Raw genomic sequence first — 25,080 nt, forward strand, 5'->3', positions numbered from 1 at the left:
AGCATTACGATCACATTAGCCAAGAGATAACCACTTGAATATTTTGAAATATATCCTGCCCAAACATTTTCTTCACATACTTATCTGTCTAGAGATCTTTCCTTCTTTCCTTTCTCCTTCTGTTCGTTTGTCTTTTATATTCCACTAAAATTCAAATGAACACAGAATTAGTGTAATAAATCCCGTGTATGTGTTACTTGGGATCAGTGATTAACACATTCGCCCGTTCCGTACACCCTCCCCCACCCCCAGATGAGTCTATTTTTAAGCAGATCTTGGGTTATGTATCATTTCACTTGTAGTTTCTATATTACTTTGTTCTATATCTCTGAAAGTTAAGAAATCCTTTTACTCAAAACATAAGTACTATTACTTTTAAAAAATAAGTCCTTTAAGACATTATTTACTCACTGTGTTGCTGGAACCTTTCTCATTTCAGATATATTTTTTAGCAGTTGCTAATTCAAATCAGGATACACACATGTCCCCACAGTTGCACTTGGTCAGTCTGTGTCTTAGTCTGGAGGTCACTTCTCCCCATTTTCTTTCTCATAGTTTATTTGTTGAAGAAATCGGGTTATTTGTAGAGTTTCCCATATTCTGGATACACCCATGCAGTGTTTACTATGTGTAGGAAATGGCAGTATGTTTTTACCATCTTACTCTTCGTTTTTATTTAACACACCTATTTTATATTTCTTTTTCTCTCTTGCCTTTTTTTACATCAATAAAATACCTTGTTTTGTTTCAGTCTTTGAAAGAAACACATTACCAACTCCATCTTCCAATATTCCGTGTGGATTTTCAGGAAGGCTCAGATGAGAGACTCAGTTGTATGTGTAGTTTTTTTGGTTTTTGTTTTTTTTGTCTGTGAACAGGTCCCAACAAATGCAAATAGTGCATCTCAAATGCTTGTACTGAAAAAGCCATTGCCGAGCCTGTTATTTCCTGCAGGGTTACCACAGATGGGAGGCCTGAGCCCACAGCTCTCTCCAACAATTTTGGATGAAACTAGAGTTTGCCAGAATGGGATTCCAACCATGTGTGGTTGGCTTGTGGAAGCGCATGGGGTATGTGGGTGCGTCTTTCTGGAGGGTGGGGCAGTCAGATTTATTCTTACCCGTGTTTCTCCCTGAAATGATTACTAGATGACTTGAGGCAAGAGTGTTCATCCCCCATGGAGTTTCATGGGTAATTGCCTCCACTTTCTTAGACTCTCGAACTGAACGGGACCCTGCGAGTCACCTAGTCCTCTCTCCCCACGCCCAAGTCCCTTCTGTGTCACCAGAGCCACTTGGTCACCAGCGTCCCCTGGGCCCTGTCCAGAGTCGAGGAACTCGATCTCCTGAGATGCATTCTGTTTTTAGAAAGCTCTCATCGTTAGAAAGCGCTCTACTTTCTAAGAAAATACATAACTTGCAGGCTTTTTTCCCCCTGGACTGTCAAATGTTGAGGACCTAGTGTAAGAGAACACTTAGCGTTAAAGTTTTCCCTCCCAAGATGAGAAACCAGGCACCCTTTGAGTAATGTCCTCTGCTCAGGGCAGGCAGCCTTTAAACTATACTTCCGTCAGAATTGTGAAATCTCACAGTGGGATTAAACTGCCCCAGATCCCGAGCAGCAAATTAGCCCCCCGGGAGCCTGGCTATTGTAGCTGCCTGGCTGCTAGTTCCTCTAATTGTGGGTAACTCCGTGTGCCAGCCTTCATGCTTTCAGAAAACAATGTGGTGTGTTTTTTTTCTTCTGGGTCTCACCCTTGGTAAATGTTGCTTATGATTGCAGTACAAATGTCAGCTGTGAGATTTATGGAGACAAACAGTTTCCTTCTGCAGTAAACTTGGAGAGACCATTTTAAGGGGTAATGCGGTACTGACTTTCCTAGATAACCTTGAACAAGATGCTTCAGAATGGAGGCATGGGGATTTTGCAGAGTAGCCTCGGCACTCCCTTGGGGGTGCTTCACTCGGTTCATAACATTTGCAGGGCCAGTTGGAGCTTAATTTTGTTGTCAATCCCCCCTCCTTTTCCATTTAAACTGAGTTTTTGCTCTGCAAACCTATGGTTTCCCATGCTTCTTGGTGGCTTTAAGACACATTTCTGTCTGCTACTGAGCCGAGGATTGTCTAAAGAACTACTTTATTAAGTACCAGGGCTGTATAGCTCCTTTTTGCTTTATCTGCAGGAGTTACAATTGATCCATTAGAGCTCTGAGCCCTCATGAAAGCTGACGGGGGTAGGCAGTGTGGCCGGGTGGGATTCTGCATTCCTGGGATCCAGGTGGCCTGTAGTTGCCGCTTGTCCCAAGGCCACCTTTTGGCACTGCCCTAAGCCGGCTCATTTTCAGTTCCTGGCCCAATAGCATGGGGCTCCTTCCTGCCTGGTCACCTTTTTTTTACTACTGGAAAGGAGTCTCTGAATTTACTTAGAAGCATATTTGAATATGGTTTTAATGACTCGGTGACTTTGCAAAACTCATGATTTATATGTATGTATGCCCTAGAAATTAATCTGTCCTGTTAATTGATTTGTAATTATTACTTTAAGAAGAAGAACAAGGCGGGGGGGTCGCTTCCTTCCTTGTTAAACTAGCATTTTTCAGGGAGCTCCAGGCCCAGAATGGGGGGAAAAGAAAGGAGAATAAGATGTTAGCCTGGACTCGCTGAGAGTATCAGAGTCTTGGTGATATATATGTTTCCGTGGAGACAAGCTGTATTTTCAGTTAGACCAGAATGAGATCCTTGTGTGTGGGAAGAAAATGGTTTTATTTTCTGGCAGCTTTCTGGGGAGAGAGAAAGAAGAAAAAATTGCTTGATCACTCATTGCTTTCGACTCTGTCAATCTGGGCAGGGAGAGAGAGCGGTTCAGGCGGGAGGGTTCCTGTGTGTTTTGATCTCCCCAGCAGGGCTGACCTACCACCCGAGCAGTGCTTTCTCTCACTCTTGATTCTGGAAGCAGTTTGCATTGGGAATTGAGAAAGTTACAGTCACTTTATTCCATTAGTTAATTAGATCTGTGCCTTTCCCTCTCTCCTAAAACAACTCGGTAGAGAAGAAGCTTTCCGTGTGGCAGGAGAGAGACAGTGTTTCTTTGTTTTCGTGCTTTTCCAGTTACCAGGGCGCTGGTGGAACCTGACCCTCGCTGTCTAAATTATGCATGATTTCAGCTGGCTTTCATGCTCTTTTTCCCTGGAGAAGGGCCATTTGGGTCTAGAAAAAATTTTGATACCTAAACCAAAATACCTGTGGATTATTTTAAGAAAACAGAAAGTATAAACAGAAAATCATTCAGTTCTGTCACCCAGATTTCCCTGTTGGCATTTAGGTATCTTTCTGCTCATCTAGCCTTTTGTTTTGTTATTTATTCATTCAATTAGTAAATATTTATTGGGTACCTACTAAATGCTGAACAGTATTCTAGCTATTAAGCAGTTAGAACAAGAAGAAAAGATAGTCCCTGCTCTATTGTTTGTTAATATGGACATTTAAAGCTACACATTTTCCTTTAAGCACTGCTTTAGCTGCATCCCATACATTGTGATGTGTTAGCATTGGTTCAAAATATTTTCTGATTTTCTCTTGAAGTTTTTTCCTTTGATTTCTTTGTGATTATTTTGCAATTTTGTTTTTGCAGTAATTAGAGGTATATTGTTTAATTTTCAAATATTTGGGGTTTTCCTAGATATCTTAATGTTGTGGATTTAGAATTTAATTTCACTGCGGTTAGGAAATATATATGCTGTCTGATTTCAGTCTTTGTAAATTTACTGTGATGTGTTTTGAATGCTAACGCATAGTCTGCCCTCTTAAAAGAATTTGAAAACAGGGTCTCTCAACCTTGGAACTTAACATTTAAGATCAGATAATTCTTTATTGTGGGGTGCTACCCTGTGCATTTTAGGTTGATTGCCAGCGTTTCTGACTTTTGCCTGCAAGATGCCAGTAGCATCCCACAAGACATGACAACAAAAATGTGTCCAGACATTGCCAGATGTCCCCTGGAAGGCTCTTGTCCTTGCCGAGAACCACCGAATTGAAAAGAATGTGTATTTTGCAGTTGGTGGGCATAGTATTCTGTAACTGTCAGTAGGCCATGGTGGCTGATAGAGTTGTTCAGATCTGTTTTTTTAAGTTCCCCCTCCAACCCTACCTTTTCTATTAGTTGCTGAGGAATCATATAACTATGATTGTGGGTCTGTTTTATTTCGCCCTCTAATTCTGTCAGTTTTTGCTTTGAATTTTTTCCTTTTAATACCAACTTTAAGGGATAATTTCTATACCATAACTTTATGCATTCAGTGATTTTTTAAATAAAGAATTTGATGAGTGGTGCGTATATGGTCAGGGTCCATTTTTTAAACATTGCCACCACACCAGTGAGATCCCTCGTGTCCGGCAGCTCATCTCGGTCGCAGGCCCCAGGTTGCCAGTAGGCTGCTTTCTGCCTTTAGATAGTTGCTTTTTGGGACGTTTCATATAAATGGAACCATGCAATATGTGTTTTTTGTGTGTCTCATTTCTTTTACTTGTATAACGTTTTTGAGGTGTATTTGAATTATAGCATAGGGTTGATTTCATATTTATTGGTGAAGAGTGTTCCGGCTTCATGCATTTTGGAGGCTCTGTTATGAAGGGCTTCCATATTTTTTACTATGGTTTTCTAGCACGTTGATCCAATTATTAAAAGTACCTTTTTTATTTCTTATAGTTTTTCCTAAAACTTATTTTATCTGATATTAATAGAGCCTACTAAAACTTACGTGAACTGTTTGCATAGTGTATCTTTTTCCATCCATTTACTTTCACTCTACCTGGGGCTTTATATTTAAAGTTTAGCTCTTATCTAGGACACCATATAACTGTTCATGCTTTGTTTTTAAAAAGTCCATTGTGCATTTTCTGCCTTTTAGTTCTAATGTTTATTGTGCTCATGTTTAATATAATTATTGGGTTTGGGGCTCCATTTTATTATTTGTTTTCTATTTATTCCCCTTATGTTTTTTCTTTCTTCCTATTGAATTTATTCTGTGGCACTGGTTAACAAAATTATGCGGGTTTCAGGGGCACAGTCCTACAACACACCATCTGTACATTGTGTTGTGTGTTCGCCCCAAGTTAAATCTCTGCCCGTCACCATTTCTCCCCCATACCCTTCTCTACCTCCCCTCGACCTCTGTTCTTGTTGTTGTGTTTCTTCTTCTCTACCTTCTAAAAGAGCTATTTGAATATTGATGCTGTTTTTCAGTGGTTTGACACCCCACACACCTCTAGAGCCTGGGTGTCAAACTCATTTTTACCAGGGGCCACATCAGCCTCACAGTTGCCTCCAAGGGGCCGAATGTAATGTTAGGACTGTGTGAATGCAACTGCTCCTTAACAGTTCAGTGAGAGCCCAGTGCTGCCACCGGGTAGCAACAAGGTGCAGGGTGGAGGGCTGCAGCGGGCCCATGGTCCTTGTCTTTGCCACCTGTGCTCTAGCGGTCGTGATGTATATTCTTCACTTTTTACTGTGCACTTAGAGTTAATAATATTATTGTTCACCCCAAACGTAGAAAGCTTTAATTGTCTGGGTACGTATTCCTCTGTCCCCGCCCTGCCTGGTCCTTCACACCGTAACTGTCGCATGTACTACTTTTGTACTACTTTTACAAGCCTTACAAACCCCACAGAATGATGTCATAATGTCCATTCTTTGTGCCCTTCAGTCTTTCTCGAGGATCTGGATTTCCGTCTGGTAACCATTTCCCCTTGGCTTTCAGAACTTCCTTTAACATTTTGTGCAGTGCAGTTCTGTTAATAATGAACTCTTCATTTTGATTTTGTTCTTGAAGGATGTAGTCATGGGATATGATAATTCTGCATCGATAGTTTTTTCTTTTAGCACATTGAAGACGTGGTTCCGCTGTCTTCGGCCTCTGTGATTTCTGATGGGAGATTGCCTTCCAGCCGAATCATTCTCTCGTAATGTATTATTTTTCTCTAGATGTTTATAAGGTTTTCTTTTTACCTTTGTCTTTCAGCAGTTTGACGGTGATGCGCCTTGGCTGGCCCTCTTTGTATTTATCCTCCTTGGTGTTTGTTGAGTATTTTGAAATCTGTAAATGTCTGTCTTCCACCAAAGTTAGGAGATATTCAGCCATTTTCTGCCTGATTCTTTCCCCTCTCCTTCTGGGACTCCAGTTACATATATAAAATTATCTAAAGGTCTTTGAGTATCTGTTAATTTTTATTTAAATCTTTTTTACTTTTATTCTTCTCACTGGGTAATTTCTGTTGATACACCTTCCAGTCTGCTCACCCATTCCTCCGCCTTCCCAACGTTGCTACGAATCCATCCAGGGCGTTAGTGTTTCAGTTTTGGAATTTCCTTTTGATTCTCTCCTTTTAAAATACTGTTTCTATTTCTCTGCTGAGATTTCTTTTTTTGATTCATTTTAGATAGATTTTACTTTACTGAAAATAGTTGTCGTAGCTTCTTTAAAATCCGTATTGGCCAGTTCTGACATCTGGGTCATCCCAGCATTGGTCTCAGTGGTTTTATTGTAGACGTGTCTCCCATTTCCCTGCTTCTTTACGTACTGTACGTTTACACTGTATCTAGGACACTGAGAAGGTTACATTTGAGACTCTTGAGTTGCTATTTTTCTTCAGTGAGTAGCGAGTTTCTCTGGCTTAGCAAGCGGTTCTCTCGGTTGGACTCCAGCTGCAAACTCCGTTTCTCAGGCAGCAGGTTGAGTGAGAGGTCAGGCCTCCGTCTCCAGCTGAGTCGCTGTGATCGTTCTCTGAGTGTGTGTGGCCACACGTGTGGGCAGGCAGGCAGGGTTGGGATAGGCTCTTTGATTTCTTCCCCTTTGTTGCTGGTGGACACGATTTCCCAGATTCAGTTTTCTCTCTCTTAGCCCAGAAGGGCTACATTCCCCCCGACCCCAGATCCCTACCTGTGGGCTGTGAAAACGTGAGCTCGTTCTGTGCAGCTCTCCTCCTCCGAGTGCAGGCTCCCATCCGCCTGTTTGCGTTCGCTCTCCAAAGCCTTCAGGTAGCTGGGCTTAGTGTAAAATGATCCCAGTTTGACATGTTCTGGAGGCGAGTTGAAATGCCAGGATCTCATTCATTTATTGAAGCCAGTCTCTTGAACTTTCATTTTAGCATGGGGGACACAGGCAGTAAACAAGTAAAAATAAAATGACCAAAATGTTAAATACAGTACGTTCTCATTTGACATCATTTATAGGCTTTGTGACTTTAAGTGACGCCATGTATAAGGAGACCAGTTTTACCAATAGGCTAGTTGCTATAAGCAAGAATGAAGTTCTTGGGGCATCTCCTCAATGTCATACGGAAACATTGTTGAGCAACACATTATTCGGGGCCCGCTGTAGTCGTGCTGGCGATCTGTTGCTTTGTTACAAACCGCCCCAAAAGTCTGAGACATAGATCACTCGGATTTATTACAGTCATGCAGCTGTGGCTGTGGCTGAGCTTGTGTGTTTGTGTTTCATCTGGCTCGCTCATGTGTCTGCAGGCCAGCTGGGGCTCGCCTCCGGGCTGGGCTGGGCTGGGCACCTCTGTGAGAATAGCTCTGCCCCGCAGGTCTCTCATCTTCTTCCTGGGTGCAGTGGGCTGGCCTGGGCCAGCCCTTGTCATGGTAATGACAGAAGGGCAAGGGAACGATGTCACAAGTGCTATTCAAGCCCCATGTTATGAGCTTATTCCAGCTTATCACATGCCTTCTGACATTCCACTGGCCAAAGCAAGTCGCATGGCTGAACTCGGGATCAGGGGCTCCTGGGATCCCTAAGGTCGTGTGGCAAAAGGGCTAGCAGCGGCAATGGGGAAGATTTGGGGCCTTCTCTGCATTATACCAGAGCAGCAAAAAGTGCCATAAAAAATTCAATTAGGATGATAGAGATAAGGGTGTGTGTGTGTGTGTAAATATACAGGGGTGGGCAAAAGTAGGTTTACAGTTGTTTGTATGGAGAATGCATTAATAAATAATACAAGAATAAACTCTGTTTTGCATAGTCACAGTCGTAAACCTACTTTTGTTCACCCCTGTATAGAGGCCTTTTTAAATATAAAGTTGGAATTAATTTATATAACTATATAGCCAACTCTTTCATTTAATATGATACCCTAAACTGTTTCCAGCTTTTTGACCATTCTAGATCATTTAAAGTTTTCTGCCCTTCCATGATTTGTTGAGTGCTTTACTTCTTGAAGCACTTTACACGTATTATTTATATTAAAACAGCCTTACAAAATAGATGCTCCTCCTGCCCTCACTTTACAGATGAGGAAACTGAGGTACGGAAAGGCTTAGTAACTGGGCATTCGTCATCCACTTTATATGGGGCAGAGAGAGGGTGTGGGGCTGCACAGTCTGCCTCAGTACATGTCCTTGTGTGTACTTCTAATAAGAGATGGTATTTATATCTCTGAATATGTTTTTAGATAATTTCCTAACAGTGGAGTATCGGGTCGCAGGGTAATTTTCACATTTAAAGAAGAGCATGATTTTCATTTTGTTGCCAAATGACTGAGCACCTCAAAGTTGTTGCAGGAACAACTCACCCCTCTCACTCCCAAGACAGTAAAACGCCAGGCTTGCTGGCGAACTGCTGGAGTGTAAGCACTTAGTTGGTGAGCTTCAGTAAGTAGGAGCCCAGAACTGGTGTCTTGTGAGCTGTAGCAAGGCTGAGAAATAGCCTGGGCCAGTGAGCCAGCTCAGCTGAGAGCAGTCCACGGCACGGTGGGCCAGCCCTGGGTCCACTCGTTATCACAGACAGCACAGGGCTCCACAAACAATGGCCACCATGTATGAAAGGACAGCTGCGTGGGTTGCTAGCATGACTCTCCAGCCCGTGGCTCCCTGGCCGCTCACGCAGTTTGAGTGACCAGGCGCAGGAGGAAGGGAGTGATTCCAAGGGCCTGGCAGAAAGTGCGGGCAAGTTAATGAAGGGGTGAGCACCTGGGTGTAGGTCATCTAAGCCACTTGTCCTTTTTCCATTTTCATCTTTATTCCGCCAGTCGGAGCTGTATTTGTGGAGATCTGCCTGATACTTCCTACTTTGGCGCAGTGGGGGAAAAGACTAGAGAGGAATAGGAATCTGGTGGAGTTTTAAGTACTAAAAGTTCTGAATCACAGCTGGGGTAGAGATGCTTAAATTGAAAATTTGGGATTTTCTGTAGATTGGGTTGTTTTCAAGGTAAATCTGCCAGTGAATATCCAAAGTGAACTTTGTATATTTGCAGTGAACTTTCATGGCAGTTGTGCTTGTTGTTACCTCTGAGTGTTTAAGGTATGAGGTCTCTTGTTTATTTTGTGCCTAATACTCTTTCTTTTTTTTGCTTTAGGTTAGTAGCAAAGATGAAGATTTTCTTGATCTTTCCGTCGATGTGGAGCAGAACACTTCTATTACCCACTGCCTAAGGTAACCTCCTGAATTCTGACTGTGGTCGGGGCTTTTGATCAGGCTAGTAAATAAGTGTGTGGGGGGAATAGCCCGTATTTCCTCAGGAAATAACCTTGCTTTCTGTTAAACCTGTGTAATCCTATTTTCTGCTCCTCCTTTTCCGAGAAAGATTAGAAATAAGTATGTGCGTTCTGGAGAAGAGTCCTGCTAAGAAGAGAGAGGATCAAGTGGAAGCCATTAATCATTAAGTTCAGAAATAAGTTTTTAATCTTGAATACAGTTGTAGTAAAGAGACTTTCTTATACACACATACACACACACACAATCAGTTACACAATTAGGTTAACAAATTCTATAGATGCCTGCATTCCTTTCTTTTCTAGGGTGATCTGCTCATGCACTTTTGAGCTGAGAACCACTGGGGAAATTGCCTTTTCCTCAGACTTCCAGCATTGAAGGAGATAATTCATGGGAAAATTTTCTCCTCATTAGGGTTCAGAGGAGGTTAGGAGCCCGGAGTGTGAGAATAAGCCATGCCCAGGATAACTATAGGTATAGCATATGTAAATTGTGCTGAAAATGGATGTAAAGACATGGTGTCCTTTTCTCCTCCCTGCTCTCTTCCCCTGTTTTCATTAAGAGGTTGTGAGTGCTTATAGTTAGCCTGGCCCTGCTCTGGACACCGGGCGTGGAGGACTGAGCACCAGAGACCCCTCCTGTAGTCCTTGCATTCGGTGGGATCAACAGATAGTATCAGTGCTTTGAAAGGGGCTAGACAGGTCTGAAGGGTGCGGGTGCCAGGGCAGGGCCGGCGGGCAGGCGGGCCTCCCATTGCCCAGGGCACTGCAGCTCAGAGACGCTTTGCAGTGTCGGAACCAGGCGCTGTCGGTTTTTATCAGAGTGGCAGCACTGCTCTTTCAGGGGTGTAGGTGACTTGGGACATTTTAGCAGATGTGGATTAAAGGGACTTGCCATGGTGGGTGACTGTAAGCAAGTCATCTTTCAGGGCAAAGGGACCAACTCCAATGTGGAGGAGCTTGGTCCATCCGGGTGTAATGTATCGTGTGAGCCGGGGATGGATTGCCCTCCCATTTCCCAGGAGTCTGACCCTCCCACCCTGCACCCCCCGTTCAACAGGGATAGGCTGGTCCCTCAGCACTTGCCGTTGGTTTGGTTCGGTTCATCAGCCCTTGTCTCCAAATGCCTTGAGTTCAGGGGTCTAGGACAAGTTTGTTATCTCTTTGTTTACAAAGTATTTCATAAGCCAGGTGGCCTCTTTTTCTTCTGAATGGCTCCCTTTATGGTGAGGGTTTCTAATCTTCCTGTGAGAAGCAGCCATGTTTGATTTCCCTAAGATTTTGTGATCTCAGGGAATAGAAACCTCAGGTGAGGTGTGCCAGCCTTAGTCGCAGGTGAGGGCACAGGAGGAAGGTATTTGTCCATATGCCTTCTTTGAGAAGGGGAGTTAGGAAGCACATAGTAGGTTAGGGAGGTTGGCTGCTTCCCTTCTCTTCGAAGCATTGTCAGGGTTGTTCCACAGGGCAGATGGCCGTGGCCTTGGCTATGAGGCCAGCTAGGTGAAGGGTTAATTGTTAGTCAAAATATCAACCTTTGAGAGCCTGGTTGTAGAGAAATGTAACCCAGATTTATGGTTTCATTTTTTTCACTGGAGAAATGTGTGTACTGGCCACGCATATGTGAGGAAGGCAGGCTAGAGGCGCTGGGAGATGTTCGAGCTGGGACGGATGGGTGAGTACGAAATAGCCTCGGGGTCCCTCTTAAACAGGGAGGTTCTCATCTGCCTGGACTGTCCAGGCTGGTACTCTCGCAGTGCCTACCCATCCTTGTTTTATATCATCCTTAAACTAGACCTTGAGCGGCTTATGTACCCCTGCCCTCGTTCACACCTAACATCTCACCTCTCCCAGGAGGAGATGAGCAGGAGAGAGGGCCAGGGGTCACTCCATGCCAGCCGATCCCATCGCTCGTTCTGCCTGAGACAAAGGGTGAGAGGAAGGATTGCCATCCCTGGTGACCCTTTTCATGGTTTAATTTGGCTTGTGTTCTTGAAAGTTTGTTTTAAAATTAGGATTCTGAAGTTTCTTCTGTAACATCATGTCTGCATATCTCTTCTGATGTGATATTTTTATCTTTCAGTTGATGATGAAAAAAGTTGAAAAGTCAAGCTAAAAGTGTGGAATTTAAATGTCAGATTTCTGCCTGCTCCTTCCAGAATGGTTTTTGGTGATCAGTTACAGGGTGTGTTCAGTGACCTTCTGTCCCGGGGAGACGATGGGAGAAGAGGCAGAGAGGTTCAGAATACAGGCTCTCCGTGGTCGCCGAGCTGTGACTCTGGCATTTCAAATCTCAGTTCCTTCAGCCAGGTGAGCCCTCTTTATCACGAGAGGGTACCGAGTAAGCTTTTTGCTTTTGAAAAGTTAAGGAATGGCCTCAGGCAAAAACATAAAGTACGTGAAGTTATTCTTATGTGGCCTTTTGGGTAAAAGGTCTTCAGTTTAGTGCCTTAGTCCCTCCCCTGCGGCTCCTTCGCAGAACCCACCGTGGTCCTCCCAGAGCTCCGCTCGGAAGCCACCCCGGCTTCTCTGTCTCCCTCCCGTTTCAAATTCTCGTTCTCCCGGTACCAGTGTCAGGAGGGAGGTAGCCTTGTGATTCTCCTCAAACTCTGTTTTAAAAATGAATCTTATTTTTTAAATTTGTTTTCTACTTATTGTGCGGAACTTCTTTTGTTCAAAGATTATATTTGTATATATCTCTCCCACCACATTTCGATGAGTTTTTCTGTTCTCTTGTTCTGACCCGTGTTTCTGTTTCAGTTGCCGTTACATCGTGTTTTCTGATCTCTGACACACAAGTCTTCCCCGTGGCTTTCTTTCTTAAATCTTTTCTGACATGCTAGTCCGTGGCTTTCAAACTGGGGTGTGTGTCACGTGGGTCAGAATCGAGGCCCAGACCCCTTTCAACTTCAGTGATCCTGATCGGCTGTCCATTTCCTGGGTGATTCTGATGGGGCCGCAGTTTAGGGACCACAACTCTAATCTTTGCCCCTCCAGCAGGGGCTCTGGGACCAGCGCCGTTGACATCACCTGGAGTCTCCTTAGACCTGTAGCATCTCAGGTGTCCCCCAAGAAGGAATGGAGGGATGAGTCAGAATGGGCATTTTGACACGGATATTCAGATGGGTGTGAATATTTGCAGAGCATCGGGAATGATGGTTCTCGGCCCAGACAGCATGTTGGAACCCCCTGGGACAAAGCTTTAAGAACAAGAACGAGTGCCTGGGTGCCACCTGAAGAGATTCTGATGTAAATGAAGGGGCTGCGGATGGGAGGTGGAGATGGAGATTATTTGGGAAGTTCCCCAGCTGATTCTAACGAACAGCCAGGAGAACCAGCGCTGTAGATTCTACAACAGAGCTCACCCGCGGGCGTGCCATGGCCGGCAAGTCACAGGCGTATCCAGTCTCTGTGCCCCCTAGAGGCTGGGCAGACCCGTGGGAGTGGCCGTGTCCATCTACCGTAGCTCCTGGCTGTGCAATGTCATTTTCTCTGTCTGGTCACGACATGGAAATGATTGGGAAGCATTCACTTGAGACATTTGTAAAATCAGCTTTTAAACTGTTGTGTTGAGTGGAAAAGTTAAGATTTTAATTTTAAAATGTGTCAAACATACACATTAACTTGGACATGCGAGCTCTCTTTACGATACATAGCCTTCCCATCCATGAACCTAATCTTTTTTTCCATTTTTTTCAAGACTTTTTGTGTACGTTCCCACAAGGTTTTATAGTTTTATTTCTTTATAAAGGGGGTGCATTTTATATTAGATTTGTTCTCAAAGTGTATTTTTTAAAAGTGCTTTATTCCCACTGTGACTCTTCTCAAAAGAAATACAAGAATTTTGTGCTTTTTCTCTAACCTCTTCTCTGTTGTAGTCATTTTATTCTGAGCATTGGAACGACATCTCTACTCTCTCCTTCCCCTTTAACTTTCTTATTGAAAAGTTTCCTCAGCCTTTGTCATCTGCTGTGGTTCCAACAGTTACACAGTATCAGCTGACAGACTGCTCAGCCTCGGGGTTCCCTGCTGGGGTCACCCCCCTTTCCTGACTTACTCTTGTTTTTCACTTCTCAACTCCCAGACCCCTAAAAGCCTCACCTTGTCTCTCAGGGCATCAAGCTTTGAGGCAGCTGGGGCTCGGCAGGGTAGTGGTTGTTTGTGAATTTGGTCCTTAAGTCAGGTACTAACTTCTGCTGTATTTCTACCTATCTGGGTCTATAAATGCTTTAGAAAACTATCTTTGAGAAATTAGAGTAAGTAGAAAGTGTTAATTCCTACTCATGGTTCTGCTGGCTGTGGTTATTCTGGTTCTGTAGCAGAGCAAAGAGGTTCGTCTGTGCTATAGACCACCAAGCGTGTGGCTCCCCACCAACCCCCGGGCTCATCTCTCCCCCTTCCCAGCCCCCGCCTCATTCCTCCCAGTGCTTCTCCGCAGGCCAGGGAGTGCTTTCACCTTATTACTTCACTGAAGAGTCATCCCGTATTCATTCAGCTAAATCTGAGACTGTATTATGCACCAAGCACTTGAATTCCGGGGATTGAGTATAATTGCTTTCTAAGATTGTTTCCTTACCTTTTGACCCTCTCCAATTCTCCTCCCATGGTGCTGCCAGAAGTGGTGTTTTCAAAAAGCACCGTCTGATTTTTGTGTCTTTCTCTGGCTGAGGTTGGTTAGTGGAAGTCCAGGGCCTCAGGGTCCATGCCAGCTTCTGAGAAGCGTGCACCCTGTACCGGCCTCCATGCCTCTGCCGTGGTGTTCCCTCCGTCTGCTGTCCTTGCCTCCCGCCCGCCCGCCGGCATACTTTCCCTCTCTGAGAACCCGACTCGGGTATCACCCCTTGGGAAACGTCCTGAAGTACCCCTGTTTAAGTTCATTTCTCATTCCCCTGGGCTTTCCCCCGGACCCAGTACACATGCCTCTGTCTTCATTCATTCGATCAGCTGACACATGTTATTGAGCACTGCCATGCGCTGGGCGTGTTCTCAGTGCCGGGCTCCAGGCGACCTAGAGGGGAGGCAAGTAGTCAGTGAATAGGAGGACGGTTTCAGATAGAGGCGAGTGAGCGCTCGGGAGAAAACGACAGCGACGGGAGAGGGCCTGGGTGGGTTCAGAGAGAGTGGACAGGGAGGTCTTCTCTCGAGAGGTGACATTTATGCTGAACTCTGCATGAGTGGAGCCAGCATGGAAACATCTGGAAAGGAGTTATCAGTGCGCAGAACGTGGCATCTGCAAGTGCCCGACAGGGAGCCTGTTGATGGTGAGATACAGGGAAGACAGCCCTGAGTGGCTGGGGCGGAGCAAAGCAGGGCAGGGAGGGGGATGAGGTCGGAAGGGCAGCCAGGGACCTGCAGGGGGCCGGCCAGTCCACTGTGGCATGGAATTTGGATTTTACTCACCAGTGCATGGAACTAACTGTTGGAGGGTTTTCAGCAGTGACTTACGTTCACCCTGCCCTGAGCACCTAAATGCCATGTGTGGCTCCCTTGCACGTGTCTCTGGTGGATCGAGCTGTGTGAGCGCGGGTTCTGTGCGCGCCGAGAGTCTCCAGCACCCGGTCCCCAGTACTGTCGGTAGACATTTGGAGATTTAATGAACAAACAGTCCGTGGTTTCTCTTGATAAGTTCTGTGTAGGTGGTGGCATTCTTCGATTTAATAAAACAGGATCATTCTGGCGCTGAGACATTCCCTGTGCGTAAGGAAATGTCACAGACCTTTTCAAGACTCTGGGGTGTTGTCATGTTCTCCACATTCTCTTCAGCCTTGGAAGTCATACTGCAGGAAAATTAAGTAGAATCTCAATGACCAGACAAGAATGACAGGCCGTGACATTTAAAAATGAAAATGATGAGTAGGTGATAAGGCAAATACAGATATAACATCACAGTGACATTTGTTCTCAAAAGGAGGCAGGCTGGAGTTCACATCCAGGGGGCAGGGGTTATGGGGAGCAGTCCTCTCCTGATCGGTGGGCTTTCTGAGTTCAGTGTAGGGGCAGCTGTGTATGCTTGACGTCCACTGTCTTCACTGCCGTGCCCTTGGAAAATACAGACCACCCGACAGAGACTTTTTTCACTGATCGTATAGTAATGCCACCTTGTATTTCATGTGATTGACTTTTTTGGACCCAGCTTTACAGTGGGCCTTTATGATAGTTAGTATTTTTCTATTATTATTTATGTCTCCAACTGACAGGCTTTCTCTGTTAAGCCCCGAGTTTTTCCTGAGTCCGTTGGAAACCTCTGTCTGTGTCCCATTACGTGAGGCTGTACTAGGAAAACCTCTCCTGGGAGAATCACAGTCTGGTCCAGCAGACAGGCTCTCATGGCGGCAGAGTGCCGACTCGCTGGGAGGAGCTTTTCTCGTTACTCCTTTCCCCCACTCGCTCAGAAATGACCCCGCAGGTCAGAGAGCGTTCGGAACGCAGTGTCCTCGAGCACAATGTTGGACTTCTTTTTAAGTTGTAAACATTTCTCTCTGCAGAGACTTCAGCAACACAGAAACACTGTGCAGTGAGCAGAAATATTATTGCGAAACCTGCTGCAGCAAACAGGAGGCCCAGAAAAGGTGCGAGAGGGATTTAGCTTAAGAGGGTGGCTTTGTGTTCCGCGAAGGAGCCTGCCCGTGGCGCCTGACAGATGGGGTTTTGAATCCAAGTTGCACAGGCTCCTAGCCAGGTCGCCTGGGAGAAGTCAGCCACCTTCCACACTGTAAAAACCGGGGTGCAAATGCCGGCCTACCTTGGAACGTTGTCCGCCTGTCTGATTGTTTGCTCATTGGTTCATCTGTGCATTCATTCAACAAATACTTACTGAGTGCTGCTGTGTGCCCGATAGTGTGTTGGGTAAGCAGGTGGTGATCGAGTGCAATCACTGTCACCTTGGGGTTCAAGGGAAATTACAAAAAGGACTTAACATAGTACATGACACACAGTTGTTACTGAGCCACCTTGTTAGTATTGCCTACATGTTGGGACATCTTTATTTAGAAGATAGAAGAGGTTGAACAATTAGTTATTTAATAACAAATCACGAGGAAAGCAAGAGCGCATCAGTTATATGGACAGGTGATAAGGAAGGTACCTCGTTCTGAACAGATGTAGGACCCAAGGTTGCCGTGTTCTTCCCAGCACCACACAGCCAGTTAGAGCTCTTGGACCAACTGAGATAACCCGTGATTCCCTGTTGTGTCCCCCTAGAAGCCAAGAAACTTGACACCTTAATTATCCCATGAGGCCTTACTGTGAGTTAAATTTGCCCTGCCTGTGGTTGTGGAATGTTCACAGTAACTCAGAGATGCTCATGACTGCCACCTGAACCCTCAGGGGCCCGTAGCTGCGGGTGAAGTGACCTCCCCACCCAGCCCCCTCCGACACGCGCACTGTGCTGTGTCTGCACTCACAACAGTTCAGTCTTGGTGGCAGGTGGAGTGAAGGCACTGGGTAGTTAGCTCTCGTCAGTAGTCAGGGGGGCTCACCTCTGCGCCCAGCTGTGGAATCGGAGTCAGCCTGGGGCCCGCCCAGGCCTTCTTTTGTGGCATGAAGTTGTTTTCCGTTCAGCCCTGAAGGTCATTAAAATGTCATATGTTCCTATGAAATACATGGCTCCCCATAATTCATATGTTTCTGCTGATGTTACTTTGGTTATTGTTGTGAACAAGGTCTTACCTTAATAGATTCCTAAATAATATTCTCTTAAAATTTGTTCTTTTCAAGTAATATGCATTGAAATGTGCACAAGTGAAGAATTTACAGTAGGTCAGGGCACTCCTAGACTGGGGGTCCTGGAAGACAATCGGAAGATTCTCTATTCTAGTAAACTGTATAAATTTGTTGTCTTTGTGACTTTTTATTAAGGAATATTAATGGTCATCTTAGCGATAAAAGGTTTCCGTGTTTATAAGTTTGAGAAATGTTGGATCAAATGAGAAAACAGTCCCTTTCCTGTAGGGAGGAGCTTCTAAGCAGAGGTGGCATCGTCCAGCGCAGCCACAGAAACCCCACGTTGTGTTAGCATCGCCAGGGGCCATAATGAGCCCAGTTTGGGAAACAGAGCCCGAGCCAAGCCCTCCCTTTCATGAATGGGGAAAGTGCGAGCCAGAGAAGGGAAATGACTTGCTCAAGGGCACGAAGGGAGGGAGAGTGAGCTTGGCGTGTTGGCCTTGCTGATGCTGGTGGTTTGCAGTGTCTGCAGCTCCCTGCTGGAGGCCAGACCTCACCCTTTTGCTTGTCCTCGCCCCAACTCCCTTTTCCCAAGAGCTCTTACCTGTCCTGTCTTTTGCGCATCCCACTTTCAGCAGTTGCGCATCCCATTTTCATTGATGCAGAGATTCTGGAATGTTCCGTTGACCAGACAGACCCCCGCTGTTGCAGCCCCCCGCCCCCCCCAACTGTGCTCCAGGTCACTGAGGAAGTAGGATAAGTCAGCTCTAGATAAGTGAGCCTGCTTTTATTCCTGTGAGGTGTTTGGTTGCTTGCAGTTAGTTCCACCCTCCTGCTCTCACCTGAGCAGGCAGCAGTGGGTTCTGTCCCCCTAACTGGGGTTGGGCACAATTGACTTTATATTTCCGGATTCCTTAGGATGAGAGTCAAAAAGCTGCCCATGATTCTGGCCCTGCACCTCAAGCGGTTCAAGTACATGGAGCAGCTGCACAGGTACACCAAGCTCTCCTACCGGGTGGTCTTCCCACTGGAGCTCCGGCTCTTCAACACCTCCAGTGACGCCGTGAACCTAGACCGCATGTACGACCTGGTCGCCGTGGTGGTCCACTGCGGCAGGTAAGGGCGCCGGGCCGCGCATGCGCGCGAAGCCTCGGGGTCGTCCCTGTGCTGAGCAGACCCAGCCGGCCCTTTCCTGGGCTGAGACTCAGTAATAAGGGGACTTGGAGGAATCTCTTCCAAGTTCTTGTTTATGCACTGTCTCAGAATACATACAAATATACATACATGCGCACAGAAAATAAAATGAAACAGGTGGCATTACAATGAACTACATAAATGTTCTATCATAAGGGAAATACTAAATCTCCATTGGTTATAAATAATGCTTGGGAAGAGTTTGAAACAACAGGGATGCATAAACGCTTATGCTATGATTTTAATTTTTAAAAAGCCAGGTTACTATTATGTGATTTCGCAAGTATCATGAGATGTCTGAGTAAAGACTGGATGTAGTGGATCAGAGTTGATGTCTTGGCACCTTGAACGATTGGAAATACATCTTTAAGAAATTCTTTGCGTGCATCTCAGCCTTTCCCTAGGGCTCGGGAGGAGCCGCATAATCAGAAAGAGGAGGGAGTAGGAGGGCAGGCCCCTGGGCGTGGAAGAGCAGGGTGTCTCAGTCCTTTGATCGAACACTTTTTGTCCCGTAATTTGGAGATGTCTACGCATGGGGAAGTCTGTGGAGAACCCCCTTCGTTCTCCTCCTGCTCACCTGGAGTCAGGTTTGTGTCCGCCTGGGGGGCACAGCTTTGCCCCGCTCTCACGGGTTTTAGATTGGGACATGCCACAGGGCAGGTGTCTTTTCCTCTCCACCTGCCGGGATTGGTTGTGGTGGACAGACCTTACCAAGAGGGCGTGCAGGTTCACGTGGGGAGTGGCCTGATGTTCTTGTAGCCCTGCCCTGGGGTGGACAGTGTCAGGAACAGTGGCTTCCCAGCAGAAGCATCCCGTTTTGTCCTGCATATACTAACTTGACATTGCCGAATATTTTATGTTCTCAGTGATTCGCATTTGTCAGCTGGTTATAAACCAGCTTTGTGTTTCCCTTAAAGAATAGTTCTAGCACTTACTCTTTGAAAGCACCCAGGAGTCCAGTGATCTGGGAGCCAGCCAGGACCACCAGTAGGACCACCGGTGGGACCAGCGGCTGGGAGGAGCAGGAGGTTTTGGGGAGGCAGAGCCTGGTCCCTGCAGGGCATTGTGGCTGAGGCAGGCGTTGTGGACAGGTGGTGAGGAACCAGAAGTGTGTAGGGTGTGGATGGGTTTTCGGTGTGGGTCTCTGTGTGCCAGCTCTGAACCCTGGGAGCGCTGGTGAGGGCAAGGCAGAGACCCCACAGACTGTGGGGCGAGCAGGATGTTGGGCTCTGGAACAGTCAGCTTCTGTAACGGGGACGCAAGGTCAGAGCAGCCCTGGCAACAAGGACGAATGGTGCCGAGTCATGCACGCTGCTCCCTAAGACTCTTTCAATTCTTCCCCACCAGAGGCGTGGTTATCCTGGTCATGAGCCAGGCTGGCTGAGGGCACTGGAGAGCGCTGAAGTTGGGGAGTAAGCCCTTTCCTTCATTCCAGGATCTCCCAGCCCACGTTTGCCGTGGGCACACTGATTTCTGCTGCAAGTATTTTTTGAAGCCCTGGTTCCTGGGTTCTCGGGCAGGCTCTGATGGCACAGCAGTGAGCAGGACATGAGGCCCTGCCCTCGTGAAGCTGAGGAGCTGGTGGGAAAGGCAATTAATTAACTAGTGAACACCACAGCCTGCCACGACCAAAAACAAACCACACCATAATTTATGATTTGATTCATGCTCTGAGGAATGAAGAGGGTGATAAGAGAGCAAGGGGAGGTGCCTCCCCTTCAAGGGAGGGGGTGGTTTGCAGGCAGTCACACCAAGTGCAAAGGCCCAACCCAGGAAGGGCAGTGTGTGTGAAAACTGGCGACCAGAGGGCTGGAGCTCAGTGGGAAGAGTGGCTGAATGGGGTTGGAGAAAGGCAGGAGCTGATCAGGGCAGGCCATCCTGTACTTAAGGCAAGCAAAGGCAAATCCAGCCTTTAGGCTTCAGTGGTGCCTTGAAGACAAAAACTAAACAAACACAAAACTCTAAATTTAGGATTAATGTCCTCTCGTTTGTGCAAACCTAACTACACAGCAACAGCCATGTAGTTCTTTTCTACTTCTTTCCTTATGGTGTCGTGTGTACCTTTTTATTTTAGTGCTTGTTATTATACATTGAGGATTATTAGCACCTTTCTGAAACTTAGATCACGTCACTCAGAATTTCCCTGGGTCCTCCTGGCTCACTCACAGCCAAGTCCAAAATCCTAACCTCGGTACCCCATGCCCTCCCTGGCCTCCTCCCTGCCACCTGGCTCTGGCTCACTCGGCTCCAGCCTCCTTGCCGTTCTGCAAACACAGCAAGAACTACGTCCCGAGACCTTCGCACTTGCTGCCCTCTGTTTCTGAAGCTTCCAGCTAATAGAGTCCCATGGCCTATGGACACCCCCACCCCCGCAATCATTTCCTTCAGGGAAATGTCCTTTTGCTCAAATCGCATGTTGTCAGAGAGCCTGCTGTCTTCACCTAGGCCAGGTCATACCTTCCCTCCACACTCACTTTGTCACTCATCTGCTCTCTTCTTCATGGCTCTTACCACCACTGGAAATACCCTTTCATTTTAGTTTGTTTATTGCCCATTTAATACCTGCCCCCCCAAAGTGGGACTTGGTTTTATTCACTGCTTCTTCCTCTGATAGCCAGAATAGGATCTGGCACATAGTAGGTATACAGTGATTATTTGTTAAGTTTAGTTGAATTTGAATGTCTGTTTTCCCACTGGATTGTGAGCCCTTAGCCACAGCCATTTCTGTCCCCTCCGTGCTCCCTTGCGCCCAGGACAGCGCAGGTGCCAGGCGAATGGGTCAGATGAGTGTGGTCCTGGACGTGCCTCTGCCACGCTCTCTGTCTGGGTGGAAGCTTTTTCCTAGTGAATTGCCACTTATAGGCAACAACCTAGAGTTTTATAAAGAAGTAAATCTTAGTTAACTTGGTTACTTCCCTTTTCTTCGTTCTTTTCCAGCGGCCCTAATCGCGGGCATTATATTACTATTGTGAAAAGTCATGGCTTCTGGCTTTTGTTTGACGACGACATTGTAGAGGTGGGTATGCAGGGCGTTCTACAGTGGGGGAGGGGTGGGTATGCAGGGCGTTCTACAGCTGGGGGCGTGGGGTGGTATTTGGGGAATGGGTAGGTGTGCACATTTTTAAAGATAGGCCTGTTCTCCCATAATCTGATGTTAAAATACATTTCTCTCACAATCAAATTCTGCTGCTTCCCATGCTCTGTGCAGGGAGATTGGATGTGATTTTGGGCTCCTAACTGTGCTTTTGTTGACTGATCAGCCACAGACGTGGGATCTTTATGCCACGTGAAGTCATGTTTATTTGTGAGTTCTGTTTCCTAATCTGATTAGAGCCTCTCCAGTACAGACCAAATAATAAACTTCTAGGATCTATTAAAATTCTCTCATTGTACCATATTTTCCTTGTATTGTTATTATTTAAAAAACAATTTTTTGGTCTGTTGGACCTGGAAATCTTTATATCGCACCAGAGCGTGCCGTATGTCGGTCTTGTTGTGAAGGAGTACTAGCTGGAGAGTGTGCAATACTGAGAGGTGGGGTCCGTTCTCGCCCACGAGGGCAAAACGAGAGGGAAAGATAGCGTCCAGGTCTTCCCCCAACTCGCCACTTGTCCCTGGGAAGGACAGAAGTCCTGGCTTCTTCAAAGAGTGCCCACACGTGGCTGCTGATCGGTTGGAGGGTGGCCATCTTTCCCAGAGAGTCACAATTTCTGTTACCCTGTCTCTCTGCCGAGTCTGTGGAATTACCCGTTCGCTACGGAGAGTTCCCAACTGTAATTTTATAGCCAGCGGCGTTTCTTACATTTTTCTTGTGCATTCCGTTAGTTTTTCTGTCCTCCTCCCAGGAATCATGTTGACCAGGTCTCTTGTTTTATTTCTCTTTTCTTGTAGAAAATAGATGCCCAAGCTATTGAAGAATTCTATGGCCTGACATCAGATATATCAAAAAACTCAGAATCTGGATATATTTTATTCTATCAGTCCAGAGAATAACTGAAGACCTGCGAGACTCACGCGCGTCGGGGAGGTGTCCCCAGCACGCCACCGGGTCTCTCTGCAGACCCCCTCCTTCCCCGGCGGCCCCCAGTGGCGTCACTCCGAGTCTCCATGGTCTGGCTGTGTTAGACTCTCTCTCCCTTTGTTTTTTACACACAGCACTACTCGTGGTTTTATTTTAGTCTGAGGTAGAGTTAACTGCAATCTGATTGTAGTAAGGTTTATATGAGTAACAGTCACTAATTTTAGGGTTGGGTCAATGCTATGCCACTGGCTGAATTAGAATGACGTTTATTTCCTAGAATGTCGGCAGTCTCTTTTGGGTCTTTGCCGATCTTCCTAAATGGTTTCCAGGGTCTCCTTTCAATGCATTCCTTTAACTGGTCCCTGGAAACATGGCTGCCTGTTTGTAGCTTCTCTGCCTCTCATCTGACAGAAGGACAGAAGAATTGGGTAGATGTTCACCTCTAGGGCTGCAACTATAGCTTTAAGTTTGTGTGAGTGAAATTGTTTAAAAATGAGTAACCTCAATACTAAACTCATCCCCCAGGCGGCACATGGTGTCTGGCATGTGCCCGGGGCTGCGCTAACCTAGCCATTCCCCGGGGTCGGGGGGCAAAGAAGGTTGGGAGCTCAGGGCAGGCAAAGCCAAGAGGAGGAAGCTTTTGTGGGGGAGTAAACAGTTCCTTTTCTTACCTTTTTACCAAAACCACGTTTCAGGAAAATAACTCTTTGCTGTTTGTTTTTAGTGACACTTGCTTCTGTAAGGTCCTGTGAGTTGTATCAAGCCTCTATGGCACGGCTAAGCTTTCCAGGGTATCTTCCCAGACCTGCTGGCATTGTGCAGCCTGTGGTCACAGGGCAGGGACACTGCGGTGATGGCCTCCCGCACTGCCCTCCATAGCTGGTCAGTGCCAACGCCATGCTTCTTCTCGAGGGACGGAGGCACGGCACCTTCACTACGGTCACCCGTGTTGTGCAGCTGTTCACTCTCAAACATTTCGGACTGTGTACCGAGGCACTGGCCAGTCCCCGGGCTCGCGTGGAGCTGAGGGAAGGCTGCCGTTAGCTGGGTGCAAAGGTGACTCCCAGGAAGTGTCCGCGGGCAGGGGGAGGAAGGACCGGCGTGGCAGTTTCTTTGGCTCAGGCTCCTAGAATGCTTGACAAGATGGAGTTTTTTGGAAGAACCTCATCTCACCATAGTTACTTTTACTTTTTTCACTTTTGTTACATATGTATTTATTAGGTCATTTGAGTATTGGTACCTTTGTTAAAAGGGTCAACATGGTGTTTTGCTGTGGAGCTGGTTTTTGGTTTCCTACAAATACTATGAGTCGTACACCTTTCTCCAGGAAGTCAGTGGACTTCCATACACTATGATATACTGTGAACACTTTATTTTGTTACCTAATAAATCAGTGAACAAACATGCGAACGTTTGGCATAATGTGAACTAAAATGGAAATTGAAAATGTTAATGGCCATTTTGCAACAATTAAGAGCGTAGCACTTTATCTAGATGAAAACTGGATTTCTGCTTTCTGAAATACCTTGAACTGTTTATTGCTCAGAACTTAAGTAAGCATGCCAACACTTCATTTGTTCACACTTGAAGTGAAATGTCTTACTTGTCACTGGAGAAGACAAAACAGGGTGATCTTCACGTTATTTTATACGAGTGACAAAAATATACCTTGCCTTGTTTAGAGGCCAATTCATATTTATAAATATTTTGTCTTGTTTTTTCCTCCGTAACACGTATGCAGTAATCACTTACCGGGAAGGTGAGTTTTTATTCTGTTTTTAAGGAGAGACAGTTTCCAAGGGAAGGTGATCGAGACAGGAACTGTTTGTACCATATATATATATAACCCATATATTTGATCGCAGGTCACAAAGTTTAAAAAAAATGATGGTTGATATCTAATATATTTGGAACTGATTCATAAGAAAAACTATTAAAATTATCTTTGAAATAACTCTTGAAGCTAATTTATTAGGAAAAAAATGTTTCATTTGGTAGCCCATATTAGTAATATCTAAATGCAGAGCCGTAGATTCAGTCGGGCGACTCAGGAAACGAAGATTGGAAAACGACCAACACGCACTTCGCCTCTGACACTCCATCAGCTTTCTTAAACTTGAGAGCTATCTGGTCATTTCTTCCCTCTGCTTCCTCAATTAATGAAACAAACACTTGGCAGCTACATTTCCCCCCAGTCGTTTCACTTTATATGGAGACGTAGCATGCAGACACTCTTTAATTTTGCGTCCTTTACTCGTCACGCAAAGCCGAGACAGACCGGCGTGGGACACGCGAGACAGCTCTGAGGTCAGCCACGGCACAAGGCTCAGCACCGTTCCTGCAGATGGCCAGTGTTTGTATATCAAGTTCTGGCAGGAGTGAGGTCCACCGTATTTTTTTTCCTGAACTGCTGGGTGTTTTAAAATAAGTTACAATGTTTTACACTTTAAAAAAGAGAAGAAATAATGGGTTGGCCAAAAAGTTTGTTTAGTTTTTTCCGTAAAATAAGAGACACATTTTTCATGTTCACCAGAAGCTTTATTGACTTGGGTATTTTGAACTATGTCAGCTGTCTTTTGCATTGTATAACATAGATTGTTCTCAATTAATGTCTCGGTTTGATCACTAATCAACTTCAACTGGTCTACCTGACTGTGGAGCAACGTTCAGGGAGAAATCGCCAGCACGAAACTTCACAAATCACTTTTGACGTGTTGAAT

The 25,080-nt window shown here is 45.9% G+C and overlaps 1 protein-coding gene across 2 annotated transcripts in view; it reads left to right on the forward strand.

Moving 5' to 3' along the window:
• The window catches only part of USP46 (ubiquitin specific peptidase 46), a 55,963-nt gene extending 31,342 nt beyond the window's left edge, over positions 1 to 24,621 (forward strand). For both annotated transcript variants that reach the window (XM_037034076.1, XM_037034077.1), the window contains 5 exons: positions 9,351 to 9,427; positions 15,969 to 16,052; positions 18,064 to 18,261; positions 21,277 to 21,355; positions 22,231 to 24,621. In XM_037034076.1, coding sequence (XP_036889971.1) covers positions 9,351 to 9,427; positions 15,969 to 16,052; positions 18,064 to 18,261; positions 21,277 to 21,355; positions 22,231 to 22,332 — 540 coding nt within the window. In that variant the 3' untranslated portion in view covers positions 22,333 to 24,621. The remainder of the gene's footprint in view (positions 1 to 9,350; positions 9,428 to 15,968; positions 16,053 to 18,063; positions 18,262 to 21,276; positions 21,356 to 22,230) is intronic.
• Positions 24,622 to 25,080: the final 459 nt, after the last annotated feature.

This window comes from Sturnira hondurensis, unplaced genomic scaffold (assembly GCF_014824575.4).
Source record: "Sturnira hondurensis isolate 20B ecotype Veracruz unplaced genomic scaffold, ASM1482457v3 Scaffold0022017, whole genome shotgun sequence".
In the NCBI taxonomy this organism is placed as follows: domain Eukaryota; kingdom Metazoa; phylum Chordata; class Mammalia; order Chiroptera; family Phyllostomidae; genus Sturnira; species Sturnira hondurensis.